Source organism: Stegastes partitus, unplaced genomic scaffold (assembly GCF_000690725.1).
Source record: "Stegastes partitus isolate 25-593 unplaced genomic scaffold, Stegastes_partitus-1.0.2 Scaffold1723, whole genome shotgun sequence".
Classification (NCBI taxonomy): Eukaryota; Metazoa; Chordata; class Actinopteri; family Pomacentridae; genus Stegastes; species Stegastes partitus.
Genome location: NW_007579454.1, coordinates 133,380 through 151,054, shown reverse-complemented (window position 1 = coordinate 151,054; position 17,675 = coordinate 133,380). Strand labels below are relative to the sequence as shown.

General features: G+C 42.9%; 2 protein-coding genes across 2 annotated transcripts in view; one reads left to right on the top strand and one right to left on the bottom strand.

Moving 5' to 3' along the window:
• Nucleotides 1-2,234: 2,234 nt before the first annotated feature.
• On the top strand, nucleotides 2,235-8,075 carry LOC103372276 (WD repeat and FYVE domain-containing protein 1-like; the record flags this gene model as incomplete). Its single annotated transcript, XM_008301873.1, has 6 exons — nucleotides 2,235-2,492; nucleotides 4,165-4,270; nucleotides 4,499-4,600; nucleotides 4,680-4,810; nucleotides 4,940-5,048; nucleotides 6,195-8,075. Coding segments are annotated over 6 exons (766 nt in total), but the record flags the coding sequence as incomplete, so codon positions are not given.
• A 1,808-nt stretch (nucleotides 8,076-9,883) lies between these two features.
• dhrs12la (dehydrogenase/reductase 12-like a) overlaps nucleotides 9,884-17,675 on the bottom strand; it is an 11,767-nt gene continuing 3,975 nt past the window's right edge. The window contains exons 3-10 of the mRNA XM_008301871.1: nucleotides 16,066-16,148; nucleotides 15,875-15,970; nucleotides 15,639-15,720; nucleotides 15,494-15,555; nucleotides 14,738-14,842; nucleotides 12,648-12,738; nucleotides 12,400-12,537; nucleotides 9,884-10,873 (exon numbers count right to left, since the gene is read on the bottom strand). Of these exons, the coding sequence (XP_008300093.1) occupies nucleotides 10,758-10,873; nucleotides 12,400-12,537; nucleotides 12,648-12,738; nucleotides 14,738-14,842; nucleotides 15,494-15,555; nucleotides 15,639-15,720; nucleotides 15,875-15,970; nucleotides 16,066-16,148 (773 nt within the window). The 3' untranslated portion in view covers nucleotides 9,884-10,757. The remainder of the gene's footprint in view (nucleotides 10,874-12,399; nucleotides 12,538-12,647; nucleotides 12,739-14,737; nucleotides 14,843-15,493; nucleotides 15,556-15,638; nucleotides 15,721-15,874; nucleotides 15,971-16,065; nucleotides 16,149-17,675) is intronic.

Sequence of the window (17,675 nt, the reverse complement as noted above, 5' to 3'; positions counted from 1 at the left end):
AACCATGTGTGACACGACATCCTGCATGTGTCCAGTCACAGCTACTCATGGGCAGTAAATCTGTCTCGCTAACCAAACAAATAGGCAACTACACAAAAGGGAAGTCTAGCATGCTCTGGGACAGGACTGGCACACAGGAGGTGTAAACAGACAGTAGTCATTTGGCCTGACAACCATGAAAAACTGCAAAAATAGAGAGTCTGCATACATACAGCTAAGCTCCAAAAGCCTTATGGACCTGATGTTTACTCTCTTGGTGGAAAGCAGTTATTTTCCAATTCCATTTTGAATGATGATGATGATGATGGAACATGCCATCTCACTTGCTGCTCTACAAATTCCCATCACTGCTTGTTTTTCGGAGGAGCTCTGGCAGCTGTGCACATTTCACGCTCATCAGGGCGTTCAGTGGCCATTTGAGCCCTTCAGTGTGGGGAATGTTGTCATTGTGGAAAACCCTCTCCCATCACGATAGAAATGCATAATCAGAGTATAAATACATGACTCAGATGAGATTTATTCAGAGGTTCAGCGTCCTTGCAGCTGTGCCAAGAAAGTGGATAGCAGGAAAGAAAAAAAAAAAAAGCCCCCGGGACACTTTAGTGTGTGAAACAAACACTTTGCTGTCTTCTTCTGTGGGCTTTTATCACACATGAGCTCATGAGCTGGTTGAGAACAAGGCAGGGATGACTCATCTGACCAGATGACGATCTCCACCAGTCAAAAAGCCTATTTTTACCACGGTCATAGTGCCTGCAGGTCAGCCAGATGGAACAGACATGTTAGGGCGCCCTTCCCAATTACAACATTTTGGAAAATGTAAAAAAAAAAACAACAAAAAAAAAATACAAACCCCTACACTCATACAGTTTCAAACTTCCTGCCTCTCCCTTTGATCTGCAGATGTGCTTTGGTGCTTCAGCAAATGCATATTAATTGGACAGATGGTAATACATATTAATGGGCGTGATGCCGGGCTCAAGCTGTGCACAAGGAAAGCACCAAATATTTAATGGAAATTATGATCAATCAAAATTGGAAAACAGAACAAAAAGGTCAGGATCACATCAAAGCTTTTCCTTTGGTAACAAGAATCACTGGACATTTTGGGAAACATGTGCGTTGGAATGATAGGACGGTGTTAATCCTGTGTGGTAAATGTGACGCTGCAGCCAGCAGCCACTCATCTTCACAGATATGTACTTGACATGTTATATTTTAGCTGTTTAATTCATACTGAAAGTCTAAAGAGCCAGACTAGCTTCCCCTGGTTTCCAGCGCTTTTCACAATGCTAAGCTAACTGGCTGCTCGCTGTAGATTTATGGTAATGTCCAAACTACAGATTTGGACTTTTGAATGTACAACAACTTCCCCATCACCAATAGATTAGACTGTAGACATTTTTATACATGATGCTAATTTTGTTTTGCAGTAAAGTGAAGTCGAGACATTTAAAAGCCGGCGTGATGACAGGATTCCATCACTGGATAGCACTCTGTATGCATCTGTGGCTGCTCTGTGGCTTACGAAGCTACCGTTCCACCACCTCCTATCATATGACAAGAGCTTTTATTCTTCCTCTGCAGCTTTGAAAAGTTAGGTTATTGCAAGTTAGCTTTGTTGAAAATCTGAGACTTTTTTATGAGACTTGCAATTCAGGTACTTTCAGCAGGTACTGTAACAAAAGTACATATTTATTTACACAATGCAGGAAAGAAGTATCAAGTGTTTGCATTTGTAAGTGTAGGTTTTAGGTCAGTTAAACAACATGTTATTCTATACATGCACGTATGGGTCTCTCTGCATTCGTTTAGATAGAGGCCTATAGGGACTTTGCATCCCTTAACTTTACAGACTTTTTGTGGTGGGTTTTCAGGCACCAGATTAAATTTGGTTCACAGTGTTTGAAATAACAAAAGTAACCGCTTCAGTTTAGTCAGAGAGCTAACCAGCAACAAGGTAAGAAATGATTTCCCACTCAGAGCTGACTTCTGTCTTTGTCAGACTAGCTTCTCGTAGCTGATACTAATAGACATTTTAGAAGGACGTGTTTTCAACACTTCCTCAACGTGGAGTCAGTTAAATTTGAGCTAAAAGTCCTTTAACTCTTTCTAAATCTAAAGTGTCTGCTCCATCAATAACATACTTTAAGCTCATAGTGCTCAGACCTTGGCATTAAGTAGCCTTACATTAAACAAATGTTTTGTTAAATTAATTAATATGAAGGTTTAAGGTGTTTGTTTGGGGCTGCCTGCAGTTCTCCCAGCTGTCACTGGGTGGCGCCAGCATGTCAGACCATAACCCTGAACAGGATCTCAGCAGCACACCAACATGAGTCACAACTGTGTTTTCTTTTGTATACAGGTAGCATAGGAACGCTGTGGTGGGACCCCGTCCAGAGGCTGCTCTTCTCGGGGGCCTCCGACCACAGTGTCATCATGTGGGACATCGGGGGCCGCAAAGGACGAACGCTACTGCTGCAGGGACATCAGTGAGTTCTGCAGTGTTGCTTACATACATGCATAGCTGCTGGATTTGCTTTCACTCTGTGTTTAGTAGGGATTGGGAAAAAAATCAGTGAAAGGCTGTGACCTTCTACTGCAGATTCCTCAGGAAAGAAAAGCTTCTACGTCTCTATTTTTGTCAGTTCTTTGCACAACAGTGTCTTATCTACAGTGTGACGCTCATCTCCACGCTGTCTTGTCAGAGGCAGGTCTCGGTGGTGTCAGTAACAGCTGTCCCCAGGCACCGGCTGACACTGTTTTTATCTCCTCTCCTCTGTCTTCATACATATTTCACCGCCTCCCAGTCCCCCTCCCCCAGTTACAGGAGTTATCAACAAAGCCCATGTATACTGATGCGTGTCAGAGCGGAGATCCTGTTTCGCCCGTGCAGGATTTACAGACACTTGTCTCTCAGTTGTAATGCTGCTGTAGTGCTGACAGGTCCTAAATCCTGTTTAGATCTCTTCTTAAGCCCCACTTGTGTCTTTGTTCTTCTGTTTTTCTTCTCCTCTCGTCCATTTTACTAATGTAGTAAGAGTAGACTTAATTCTATGTAGTCAGTAATGTGTGGGGGAATCAGCGAATGTATTTGATGTTGTAGAAAATGTCCATCAACTTAACAATGTGGGCGTGTTGTTGCACTGCTTCTTTCAGTCTTGTGGTGCTTTATGTGCTCATGAAGTCAGCAGTAATACCACTTGTAGGCCATCAGAACAAACTGGCAGACACACACCTACCACTGTACAGCGTATAGAGATAACAGGTTTGTCTGTATGTCAACAGACTCCAAGTTACGATTAATCTGTTTCTGTCCACTGATGGAGGCCAATAACGTTCCCCCTTTAAACTCTGTTAAAGGAAAATGTCTTCAGCCTCTAACCAGTTAGCTGCTAAACCGTTTTACTGCTATTTAGCGTTTTGAAGGTAATGAATGCACTGTTGTGTGGAAACACTCGTCTGCAGCTGCTATGAACAGGGCTTGCAGTCTCATGCCACGATGGCGGGAGTCAGTCAAAGACATGGTCTGATGGATTGGTTGCAGGGTAAAGAAAAATCTGCATGTTGTAGCCAGACGAGCTAAACGGGCCTCAGCGCACTGAGGGCATTCTGCCTGCATGTTAAATAAACCAGACGAGACCGTTTTCATTAAGTCATTAGAACGTGGCTTTGTTCAAACGGAGTCTTTTCCTTCTTTCGCCAAAAATAAAGGATTATTCCTGAAAAGCTGTTGATGTGGTGGTTTTCATCTTAGGAGAGCAACCCTGGTGACTGTCTGACCAATCAGAATCTGGTTGGATGAGAGCATAAAGACCAAACAGTTGACCTGGAGACAGCAGTGCTACATCCCAAGTAGTGATTTCAGCCATTGCAAATCCAGAAATGTGAACTGTAGCTCCTTTAAGTTTCCATTTCCATGTGCCGAAAACACCCTGGTTTGTCTCCACAGCTCCAGCATGTTCATCAGCTTGTTGCTGGGTTTGTCTGTAGTTTGCTTCTGGGCAGCTCGTGGACAGTATCTGTTTGTTTTGTTGTTTTTTATTGTTGGAGATCTATGAACATTTGTAAGAGCAGCTTTTATAAAACCACACAGTCCTCGCCTCTTCAAAATGGAAAGATGGAACTAAGAGTGACTAACGAACTGTCTCTTTACTCCCTCAGTGAGCGTGTTCAGTCCCTGCGTTACCTCCAGCTGACGAGGCAGTTGGTTTCGTGCTCAGCCGATGGGGGCATCGCAGTATGGAACATGGACACACAGAGAGAAGAGGTCTGAGTCACGGTTACACAGCAGTGACAGCCACATACATGAAGTCAAGTTGTTTTGCAGACTGTTTTTTGTTCTTTACTATTAGAGCTTGACTGTAACTGGTTTAGAGTTGTGCTTCTCCTCTGCATTTAGAGATGATTTGGCCACCATTGCTCACTGATTCAATGGGCAGCATGGCAACGTTTCTGCATATTTAAATGTAGCCTCCAACTGTTTGTGTCTCTGCAGGCGCCTCAGTGGTTAGACAGCGACTCTTGTCAGAAGTGTGAGCAGCCTTTCTTCTGGAATATCAAGCAGATGTGGGACACGAAGACTCTGGGGCTCAGACAGGTAGGAGAGTCTGACCGGTGCGCTCAGGTGTTCCTTGTAATTAGTGGTGTTCTTACACAGGTGTGTCTCCTGTGTGCAGCACCACTGCAGGAAGTGCGGCAAAGCTGTGTGTGGAAAATGTAGCTCCAAACGCTCCACGTTCCCAATCATGGGCTTCGAGTTCCCTGTGCGGGTGTGTGACGCCTGCTTCGACACCATCAAGGAAGAAGAGTGAGTACAGAGCTAAGTTTGGTAATAACTGCCTCCGTTATGGTGCTGTTTTCAGAGTACTGAGGGCAACTCTGATCAAATGCTCTCATTGTGTGTCTATGTGTGTGTGTGTGTGTGTGCGCGATGCAGTCGGACAGCGTTGGCCACTTTCCACGAGGGGAAACACAACATCGCACACATGGACATGGACCCGTCCAGAGGCCTGATGGTCACTTGTGGAAGCGACCGCATTGTTAAGGTCAGCAACAACAGTTCTTTGATGCCAGATAATTCATGCATGTGATCAGGCTGCGTCAGACACACAGAGCCTTTGAGGCAAAAATCAAACCAAAGCTAATCAAATCAGTGTCACTTATTTGAAGCTGCTTAGATTCTTTTTTTGTTTTTAAGGAAATGAGAATGTATTACGAGCAGTCCTACAAAACCTTAAGCTGCTGTTTAGCCGACGTCAGAGCCTTACAAACACAACAACTTCCTGCTTTTGGGAAAAACAAGAAGTTCGTTGTTGTTGTTGTTCTTGCTGATTTGGTCCATTGACCTGTTTAATGAGCAGATGCTACAGCGTTATCTTGTCATGTCACAGAACACATGGCAGCCTCTTCTTCAGATTGACGTTTTTAAGGAAAGTATTCAGGCTTCTCCGTCACTGTTCCAACTCTCTTCTCAGAAGATTGAGTTCAGAGTTCCAGTTTACACCAAGCTGGGTATCCTACTGATTATAGTTCTCGGAGAAGTAAGGACAAGTTGTTGGAAGTTGAAAATCCAATATGTCTTTCTGCTTTTCCAGTTTCTGGCAGATAAATGGTGTCATTTTTGTGATTAAATAAAACAAATACAAAACAAAACATGTCTTTGGAGGCTTCCAGCAACTTTGTGAGGTTCAGAGGTTTGAGTACTTTTTCAAGCAGAGTCTTTAAAGGTTGTCGTGTTTCCTCAGTAGTGAGGGTTCGCTGCTCCTCTGTGATAGTAGGTAGATCAGTTTAGAGGTTTTAACTCGTGTCTGAAAAACAAACCATATCAGTACATAAACCAAAGCTGAATACATTTAATTCACCAAACAATTAAATTAATGGAAGTTTTTTAGAAATAGAGGATGCTGCCAAGAGTCTTTGAAAGTTTTCTGTTACCATTTTGGATTTTCCACGATGAAAGCTTTCAGTCCTACAGGGGTAACAGACCTGCTGCTTTAATATTGTGTAGCTTCTGTTGTGGTTTCCATTCATGTTTATTTCCCTCCCATAATTTGATGCAACTGATCAGTGAAATGTCTCCTGAATCTAGCAGATGACAAACCTGAACACCTCTGTTAGAACCAGCTGATGACTTCTAACGATAGTAACGCAGAACCTCTGTTGTCGTTGTTATTGGCTGTTTGTCTCCACAGATCTGGGACATGACACAGGTGGTTGGCTGTAGCTTAGCAACAGGCTTCTCCCCGCGCTGATTGGCCCGGTGCCCCCTCTCGCCCCATGCTCCGCCCACTCTTCCAATGTCATGGAAACCCCTGTGTACAGTACATCTCCTCCCCATCACACCTGGGATCTTCAGCTGCAACCCGGCCAGCTCTCGGTGAATGTGCGAGTGTGTGCGAGTGTGTGCGAGTGTGTGTGTGTGTGTGTGTGTGTCAGCAGTGCAGCCGTCCACGTTCCTTTTGCTTCTCATGATAAAATTCTCTTTAATTTCACTAATCGTCAGTCTCACATGAAAGTGTGTTTGCCTGATTTTGACTTTTTGCTCTGATCTGAAACAGAACCCTAAGCACAATGGTGTGTGTGTGTGTGTGTGTGTTTGTGTGTGTGTACATGTGTGCATGTATTGTAATGGTTTCTCCTTTAGGAGGAATGGTATTGATATTAGTGTTTACATTCAATATATCTAATGCTTCTTTTGACAGTAGTCATTTTTTATTGCCCTTGCACTGTAAAGTTAGCCTTCACCATATTGCTGACCTGCCATTCCTGGAAAACATACTCTTCTCTTGCTCATTAGTGTGGCCCACTAACTGCATATTACTCCGTCACTGTACAAACCCCCGGTCATGTGTACATACCCCTGCATCATGTGTATAGTAGATGCTTGAAATGACTCACTGATCAAAGTGATCTTTTTTCCTCTCTCTCTCTCTTTCTGATTTCTTTTTTCTCTTTCACTAGTTGGCCTTAAATCACTCTCAGGAGGTTTTACATCAGTAGGGTATCACTAGGTGGGGCTCCGATGATGTCAGTCGTAACCATTGTTCATGTGTAGTCGGTAGAGAGTCGGTCGAGCGGCCTCCTCCAAAGGAAGTCTCTTGATACACCCACAGGTGCTGCCATAGAGAATGGATGCCGTTGTCAGATGTTTGCCTGACAGCAGTGACCCCGCTTCCACCTCGTGATCCCAGGTGAGGCGTTTGAAATTGAAATACGTTGCCATAGTAACAAGCACAGACAGCGGCAACATCCTATTGCAGCCATTGTGGCGTGTACCCAGAGCAGTCGCCATTCAGGATGGGATTATTGGGACCTGTGATCATTTCAGCTCTGTTGGTAGAAACTAGGTTAACAGCACCACCGCCTCGTACAGGTGTGACTCTCTCTAGAAAACGTAGATCAATATCACAAGTTTTTTTGGTGCAGAATTGGGTTTCGTGCCACCGGAAAGGCCCCGAGGTACTGGACCGGTACTCTGAACTAAATGTAGCAGTAAACGTTGGCGTGTTGAACCGTCTCCAGCTCAATCCGAGGTCAGATCAGGGCTGCCTGTGTTCCTTCAAAAGCCTTAAAGAGAGAAGGACACGCTCACAAAGCCTTTTTAGTGGTTTGTCAGCGCTTACGACTGTTCACTCATGTTCATTTACTCTCAAGCACTCATCTCGTGAACAAGCTCTGGATGTCTCGTTTGCGTCTCCTTTCTTCAACCTTTTTTTTTTTCTTTTTCACTTTCTGTCCTCAGTCGTCCCGCCCAACCCCTCCTCCACCTCCACACACATCTGTCTCATTACGCTCTCAGCACTGCACTGAATTGCACAACTTGTGGTCTCTGTCTTTTGAATCTAACGAAACGTTTTTGTAAAGTTCAGACGTGAGAGAGATAGCGGCTGTATTCCATGTAGCGTCCTTGTAAATAGCGGCTAATATCTAACATTAGACTAACGCTTGCCTTATTGTAAGTGGAACAATGAGCATTATAATGTTTCTGATTTCAAAATGTAGTCACATTCCAGTTTTTTGATCATGTAGTGTATATTTATATTTGTAGTAAAGTATTTATCTATCACTGTAAATGGTTGTTTACTTTTCTTTGTGCCCATCCAGTAGTCTTTTTTTTTTTTTCCTTATAGAAACAAACTAGAACATATTAAACACTCTTTTATGAAGCACATGTGAACTCAGAGACGTTGAGGTGAACTGCAGCGTCGGGTTTTACTCGCTGACATCGGTGGAGGCTGATTGGTTGACCGAGTGCTTGTCATAAAGCGGCGATTGCTTTCCATCATCAGGATCTTAATCAGTGATGTGTAGATACTTTGGGTTAGACTGAAAGCTGACACTAGCTGAACTGGTCAGGAGCCAGTAGTGTTCATTATTTTTTGAAGATTAAAATAGTTTTTTTTTTCCTACATTTGTCTCCGAGACTAGATTTGTGTCGGCGTGTAAAAGCCTCTGGAAACGGCTTTTTCCCTCCATAGTGGACACTAAGCTCTGGGATGAAATATGCCTTAAATTTATACACGTAAAAATAATAGAAAATGAAAAAGTACAATATTAAAGCTGCATTAATTGGTTTTATTTTGACACCTGCATGCAGCCAAACTGGCTTTGTAAAGTTGTGTTGAATGTATAATAAAGAAGCTACACACAGCTGCGCCGTCTTTTGTTGGAATAAAAACATCGATTGGTGCAGCTTTAAGTACTTCAAGTTACTACAAGATGAAAACGCTGCATTGTCTGATTATTTAGTTTTGTTTTTTGGGCCGTTGCTGACACTGGATTGAGATGGAAACAGCCTGACACAAGATTCTTGTGACAAACATACTTAAAAACAGTGAATTATCCGGTTATTTGGAGGCTAAATGCTTGAATATGTTGTGGTCGGCCATGTTTTGCTGGGCAGGTGGAGTTCTGTGGGTTTTTTCAGCACTTTCTGTTGAAGAAAAACCAAAACAATGAGCTTTAAGGCGTAAATTGCTTCTTAGAGGAACTTCAGAGTCAGGTGATGATTCTCTGTGGGTTTGCCGTTACAAGTAAATTACAGTCACTTGATTAATAAAATAGATTAGTGCAGCTTTGAAATACTCTCAAGACTTAAATTGTATCCGGACTTGTGTTATATTAGACAAGCAGCCAACACTGACATGTCAGTCCGACCCCAAGTATTATAAGAACTGGTGTCACGATGCGTCATCAGGGATCTACAGGGTTTATGGCGATGCTACCGTACAATCAGGAGCCAGAGCTCTCCTTTTCTGTTTCAGCTAACTGGGCATTGAAGCTTCTTCCAGTCATTACTTCTTATCACGTCCTTGGAGCAGGCGCAGCAGATGGACGAGATGTTAAAGGTATGATAGATGGCAGGATGCGCTGTTTGCAGAAATAGCTCATGAAATAGATCTTCAGATTGCCTGCCAGCCGCAGGAAGGAACCGATGGATTTTTGTCGCGTTGTAAATGGTTTATCTCCGTTTCTTTCACCAGATGGAGCAGTTATAGGAGGCCTTTAGTTTTTTTTTTGTCATCTTTAGTTCGACAGAGACTAGAATGGGTGGCGGTCGCGTTGGCCACATGAAAACACTGAAAACTCATTTTCCACAACACCATGGCCTGTAATCTCAAAATGCAATTTGATTTCTGTGTGAATTTTTCTCCTCAAAACTGCTTGTAAAAGACGGGGATGTTGTTCATGTATCTCTCCAAATAACTGTATTTTTAAAGACTTCTGTTGACAGTACAGTGCTGACTGGAGTCTCCCTGTGCCCTCAGACCAGAGCACAGGCAGGACTATGATGCTTAATAAAGATATTTGATATGTTTATTTGACTTCTACGTTTTTTTTGTTTCCTGAATAATCGTAGCTGCACAGCAAGACACAAAAGCATCAGTAAGTGTCTTTATTAAAGCATGCGTTTACAAGATCAACTCAAGCCAGAGTCACAGTCAGTGAAGGTAAAGGTGCTGGGCAGATATCACCAAGTCATGAATGTATAGATTACACTGCACATGTCAAGTGGTGCTGCTGTGTTGTGTTCAAGGCTGAGGGAGAGAACGCTGCGTCTCCAGTCTGGGTTCAACCTGTACAGTACAGTCACTACGCTACGCTACGCTACAATACAACAGATAGACAAGTTACTGACACCACGACTAAACGCACATCACCTGGCACATCTGTAAGTCATTAAAACACAAGCATGACATAGAACCCAGAGCTGGTGTGTGAGTGACTCTGGCCACATCAGATTCCCATCTGATTGACAACGGTAATTAAGTCACAAAGACAGACTGGGTTGTGTGTGTGTGTGTGTGTGTGTGTGTGTGTGTGTGGTTTACGAGCGTTCTCTCCATCAGCGATCCATCTGAACGGCAGCATCACTGTCAAACACTCATACAATGACATGTTTAGTCCTTAGACAGTTAAGCTCATAAATGATAAAAGTTGTTATCATATAAATGGCTAAAAAAAAAGCATTACGAACGTCATTAATGTCTCAAGGAGAGGCGGCTTTAATCTGTCATCGGAAGGCTGGGTTTCCCAAAACACATCTTAGCACTCACAGAAACGTCTTCTTATTTGTTCCACTTCAAGCCAGCGATCACAGACGGTGTTACCACTCCAGATACTTCACATTAAACAGATCTGTTCCCCTCCCTCTGCTGGGGCAGCGCGGTGAGGAACCACTGGGCCCAGCCTCGGTCAGTACGAACTGGTGGCGTTAGTGTCGGTGGTGTACCTGTGCCCAGTTGGCTGCGGACTCAGTGTGGCTGGAACGTCTTGGCCAAGTCCTCCAGTAGTGACATTAACTTCTGCTCCTCCAGAGAGGAGCTGTGGGTCCAGGCCAGCGGCAGGTGGGTGGACACCATCTTCCGGTCTGCACACAAACAAGGTTTGTACTTACAGGAGCTGTGTGTTGATGCTGTGTTCTGTGAGCCCTGATCTGGCTGAATGGCTGCTGGAACACAGTGACCATATTGTTGTCTTTCTCTTTGCCACTTTCATGTAAAGCCTGAAGAACAGTTGCTGTCTCCACAGTCTCTCTCGTCTAAACTGCTGAAGCCTCTAACTCAGTCACAGGTGTCATTTTAAATTCCACAGTTAATTAAATTGATGTGCCCTGAAGTCGGATAAGCGACAGAATGTAGATGGATTGATTAGCCAATGGAAAATAATTTGTTCATTTAATTATTTTCCCTAAAGCTTCGTGACCTGATGAGCTCCTCAGTTACTGTGGCGACGGCGCCGGTGCTCGCGTCTGAAGCTGGTGACTGAAGGAGCGAACAGACTTGTGCAGCACAATGCACGAATGCAACAAGTCCCACTGGTGGGAGGCGGCGCGCAGCTACAAGCATCACACGTGTGAAGGATCAGAAGTCGGCCGTGGCTCCTGGGCGAGCTCACTTTTTTCACTTTTTCATGGTCAACAATGACACAATTCCTACTAACTAAACAATATGCAGCGTGTATGTTTTTAGCACCATGAACTCGTAGCGAGAGAGAAGGATGATGTTTAGTTTATGTCAGAAATAATAATTGTACCCAAATGTCTTATTTTGTCTACAACACAAAGAGTTAACCAGATACAAGATTAGGCTTTTTTCTTTTTCAAAAGCTCCTTAATTGATCTAATTAGTTTGCCGATTAGCTTATTTGTTTAATAAATGAAGTCATTAACCGTTGCAGGTCTAATCATCACAACAGCAGCGTTTCAGGAATCATTTCAATATCGAACATTTTCCTTCAAACTGTGTTTCCTGGATTCACACAACACGAGTCAACAAGCTGCTGAGTTGCACATGAAAGCTGTAATCCAAATCAAAGTCTGTTTCCGCCGCCCTAATAGGAAATATTCCATCGCTGACAGCTGCTATGATTCTGGCAACTGCAGCCGTTTGGCCAAGTCGGCGTTGAGCTGAGACAAAGCCGTGGAGGACGGCCAGGCAGGCAGCTTGACTGGTGTTCTGCATGAGACCTCAGATATGGAACAAGATGGAAGCTTTGCCCCAAATAATGATAAAAACAAACGAGGACGGCAGACATGAACGCCTCGTGTTGCATCACAGAAACATGAATGCGGTGTGTTTGTGTTGAAGTGTGCTTTTCCTATTAGACTACAACCTCCCTCTTCAAGGCCACTGAGGACATTGTGTGTGTGTTCATAGAGCCACTGTACTCTCTGGCAGTATCTGGCACCAGAAGCAGCCCACTCCAGCTGCAATGGAAACCAGCCAAACCCTCACACACACACTCACACCCCTCAGCTAACAAACACAGAATTCAAGCACTCTTTAGTTCAAGCACAGTTTGGTTTTTTTTCTCCACTTTTTGGGGGATTCAAATTGCACCAAACCTTTCTAAAACTGATAAGCAGGTAGATGAGCGTGTGTTCTAATTCATTACCCTGATAGAAGCGTCCGCTGGCGTTTGCGGCGGCGGCCTCGGAGACGGCCAGCCACACCACCGTGTCGGCTCCCTGCTCCGGGGTCCGCAGGCTCTCCTTCATAGACTGATGGAAGTCTGGCATGGCGTTGGCCACGGCTGGGACACATGACAGACAGAGACGGGAAACCCGGCTCGGGTAAACGTGCCAATTAATCTACGTCAGACCTTTTGACCACAACGACATTTTTTGCGTAGGCGGGCGTTACCTGGGGTGTCCACCCAACCTGGATGCATGACGGAGAAGTGGATGCTCGTGTGAGTCTTGGCCAGCTGTTCTGTCATCACCACCTGCTGCCTCTGGAACACACACACACACACACACACACACACACTGTCAACACATCTCTGACGTATTTGAAGGGGTTCGCGCCAAAGTGGGCCAAACCACCAAAAAGTTGTGTTGCTAAAAAGAATCCAGGTTTTTAGAGGAGCCACTAAATGCATCCAGAGATGTTCCAACACTGTCCAGAGATAGAAGCAGCTGCTCTGTGATGACTTATTTCAGTTTTAATCTTTCCTTTCGCTGTGTGTCAAAGCGGGCCGTACCACATTTTCTAAACTTTATGAGGAAATAAAAAGATTCCAGGTTTGTCTTGCTGAACAGCATTGAGGAGTTTACGTCATAAGGAACTGGAGATGCTTCTGAGGACCACGGGGCACAAACAGATGCTTGGTGGCGGTTTTTATTTTACCTTCATGTACCTACGACTTTTAACGGAGCTTGAAGTCGCGCTGTCCGCCATCTTGAATCACAAACACTACCTGCGATGTAACGGTCAGCGACTCCTGTGGCTCGGCCCGGTTTGCCACTAAACTTTCATGCCAGAACCGTCATGGGCCAAACTTCAAAGTGGCACCGTGACATTACTAGTGGGCTGTTGGTCGGACCACTTTGCCACCAACTAGTCGACCATTAACACTTTGGATCTTTTGTGGTTTGGCCCGCTTTGGCACTGAGGCCCTCATTTAGACCCTTCAGTAAAAGTAGAGATACAACAATGTCAAAATACTCAGTTACAAGTAAAGCTTCGGCATGAAAGTACCTGAATACAAGTATTAACGTATAAGAGTAAAAACACTGGGTTGGTTCCTCATTAGATAATTAACGGTGAAGCATCAGCAGCTGCTGCAGGTTAGAGCTATTTTATATTTTTACTGTTTTATATAAAGCTGAAGGTTCCAAACATGATTAATAGGACAGAAAAGAAGAAAAACTAAAAGTTCTGTTTTTAGGTTTTGGATCGTTTTTGCTGGATCATTTCAACATTTATCAAAATGAATCGAGGGGAAAAAAATCACTACTTGTTCGAGCTGATAAGTCACAGACATCTGAAATGTGAACTTAAGAAGCTAAAAAGTTGGATCTTTACCCATGTGTTGTAATTTAAAAGCTTGTTTTATTATCTATTGTGTAAAATGTTGGGCTTCGGGGTAACTACAGCTGTCAGATAAATAATAAGTGGAGCACAAAGCTTCCCTCTGAAATGCAGAGGAGGGAAAGTCTAGTGTCGCATGACACAGAAATAATAACTGTACATGAAAACAGTACTTAAATAAATGTACTCGGTTACTCTTCACTGGGTTTTAAAGCTTTTGTTGTTTATAATGAGCTAATTTGTAAAGTTGTGTTTAATAAAGGTTGTTTAAATGTTTCCAGTGTTCTGATTAATTCTGCGATCAACACACGAGACAGTTCCTGTCTTTAATAATCTATTTATTATTCTGAGGACAACATATTCATTATCCACATACTTATGAACAGTCAAAAAGTAAGGATGAACTTTTCACCTTCGACAGTGGAGCAAATAAAACAAAACCGATGTGTACATTCAGTGTGAATAAAGCTCAACGACTAGTTTGTGCCCCGGGAGGTGAATCCAGCAGGACATCCGCAGAGCTGGAATCAATATTCAAAACTGATTTAAATTCCTGATTTAAATTCCTCTACAGCGTGACTTTTCTATATTGAATGTAATTATCAGCTGAAATTGTTCAAATAATAATCTTACTCACTAAACAATAAAACACCAGCTACAGAAAAACTGTAAATCCCTACGAAAACAAATTATTTTACTATTTGATTGGTTTTAATTATTGATAGGAGCTCATGCTGTAAATTGAAGCATTCTAATGTGACCATGATGCACATTTCCCACAAATCTAATCATGCTTTTTTTTTTTTGATCCGGTTCCTGACCAGCTCAGACCGCTGACGGGCTTTAAAGCCTGACCGTCCATCATTTGTGACTATTTCCTGTCTGAGCAGACTGACGGCGGGCTGGAGCTCCGGTCTTACTTTGTGCTGGGCGTAGACCATGGTGCCGTCGTAGCGGCCTCGCTCAGACTGCAGGTTTCCCGTCCTGAGCTTCTGCACCAACATGCCTCCTGATGACACTGTGATCTGAACATGGGAGAGCGAGCAGAGCGGTGAGGGAGCTGTGGTGCTCTCATTTCAGATCCTGTGTGTGTTATAAGGCTGAAAATAACTTATTTTATCAACTACTCAGTAATTTGGTTTGGAAAAATGCAAGAAAATGGTGAGAAATGCCGTCAATCGTTCCTAAAGCCCAGGAAACATCTTTACATGTTGTCAACTAACAGTCCAGAACCAAATGTGTTCAGTTTAATATCACAGAAAGATCAATAAACCTGAAACTGATCACATTTGAGAAGCTGAAACAAAAAAAAGGCATTCTTTAAAACAAAGTATTCAGTTCTTTCATGCAAATTGCAGCTCTGTTTAGACTTTACATGTTCCTCGTGCTATTACAATATGTACTGATGTAATCTAGTGACTTCCAGCATTACCTCTACATGTTCTGGTTCTAGTATTGGCTGTTGTTTGCCAGCCTCTCTGTAGCCCTGAGCTTCAATGCATAACTCTTTAGTGTGTTTTCTGTGAGGATGTGACCCTGATGAACCGTTAAACCAATCCAACCAATCAGGACAAGCTGGTGGTAAACGATGGATTATGCGAAGTCTGCTGTCTGCTGAAGGAGCTCATACCTTCTGTGAGGCAACTCAAACGTACAGCACAGGCTGTTGGACTCACCACTCTGGGATCTGGACTCTTCTCCAGCAAGGGAATGAGGCTCTTGGTGAGAATGTAAACCCCTAAACAACACAAGAAGAATCAGCCTTTTCTCACCATCCCCATCTCGGTTTCTCATCAGCGTTTCGTTGGCTCCTCGACTCACCCAGAACGTTGATGGCGAAACTCTTCTCCAGGCCCTCAGCGTTCACGTCCCTCTGACTCATGATGGATCCTGCGTTATTGATCTGCACAATGACATACATCAGACAGTCATGCCAGACCGGCGCTGGAAGGGATTCGCTGTACAACATGAGTTATTATTCAGACTGTATCAGAACACACCAGAGAATATGAGAAGATAGAAATGAAGCAGGTGCCATCATGAAGCAACACACTCACCAGCACGTTGAGGGTCTTGTACTTCCTCTTGAAGGACTCTGCAAACTCCCAGACCTTCTTGGTCTCAGCCAGGTCCAGGATGTGGACGTAGACCTCCTGTAACGACACCAGCCATTTAGAATCATGAATAACGTGACACCAGGGGGAACCAGGAAGCAGTCTGGGCTGTGATCGAGTGAGCCACACTTTACTTTATTTCCCGTCTCCTTGACGATGTCAGCTCTCGCCTCCTCGGCCTTGTCCTTGTTCCTGCACACCATGTGGATGGTTCCACCTGTGGCACAGATCAGATCACTGGAGCAGCCGGCAGAGATGGTTTCAGGGCACAAGATGAAGAGCTAAGGATTTATCTGAGGGTGGTTAACTGTGATAAACCGGACCGATGCTGCCTGAACAGTTTGTAACATACAGCTACCAACTCATTTTCACACCATCTTCTTGGTGAGTGACCGTTGTTTTGAAACTACACATGTAACATTACTGAAACACACGTGTCCTACGCTGTACCTTTGATTTGCATTTAAATAAAGATTTTGACTTGAACGCTTTATAAAAAGTCCTCCACATGTTTTTACAGTTGCCTTCATGTTGATAGAAGAGCTGCAGCTATGTGGAAACGAGCACGCATAAGAATAACAGTTGTTCATAGTCCTGGGAGAATATCATCCAGGCTGCTAATAATATCTGCTGTAGAGAGGATGTGCCTGAGTCTGGTACAACATATAATATATGTGAATATAACTCTTGCTGTGTGTGTATACATACCAAAGTAGGTATTTCAGTTTCAGGTTAATGTGCTTCACTTGCATGAATGTCAGTTTAACAATATTGTCAAAGCATCAAGGATGGTGTAATTAAAAAAAATAATAATAAAGTAAGTGAGAAAATCAAAAAGATTGTAGAAATACAGACGATATCAAGATACAGTCGTCCTCAGATCTATTCATCCCCTTCTTTTAAAGAAAAAGCAAAACTCACAAAAAGTCACTCAAATAAGTAGAAACTGAAAAAAGTAATAATAAATAAAAATTTGCTAAATTAGAATTTAGTGAAATAAGACGTTGGTTTTGAATTGTGGTTGAAAAGAATAATTTTAAAAAAAAAAAAACGGTCCCGGACAAATGAGAGGCCTTTGCTGATGAGCAGTGAAATCCAAACACCTGTCAACAGGTATGTTCAACTAAATATGAGTTTACGGGTCTATAGATAGATGGATGGATGGATAGATAGATAGATAGATAGATAGATAGATAGATAGATAGATAGATAGATAGATAGATAGATAGATAGATAGATAGATAGATAGATANTGCTTCACTTGCATGAATGTCAGTTTAACAATATTGTCAAAGCATCGAGGGTAGTGTAATTAAATAATAATAATAATAATAATAAGTGAGAAAATCAAAAAGATTGTAGTAATACGTGTGTGACATGTTTAATAGACGATGTGAAGATACAGCCGTCCTCAGATGTATTCATCCCCTTCTTTTAAAGAAAAAGCAAAACTCACAAAAAGTCACTCAAATAATTAGAAACTAAAAAAGTAATAATAAATAAAAATTTGCTAAATTATAATTCAGTGAAATAAGACGTTGGTTTTGAATTGTGGTTGAAAAGAATAATTAAAAAAAAACAAAACTGTCCCGGACAAATGAGAGGCCTTTGCTGATGAGCAGTGAAATCCAAACACCTGTCAACAGGTGTGTTCAACTAAATATGAATGTATGGGTCCCATCATGCTTGTTTTTAAAAATATATATATATTTCTGTTAGATAGATAGATAGATAGATAGATAGA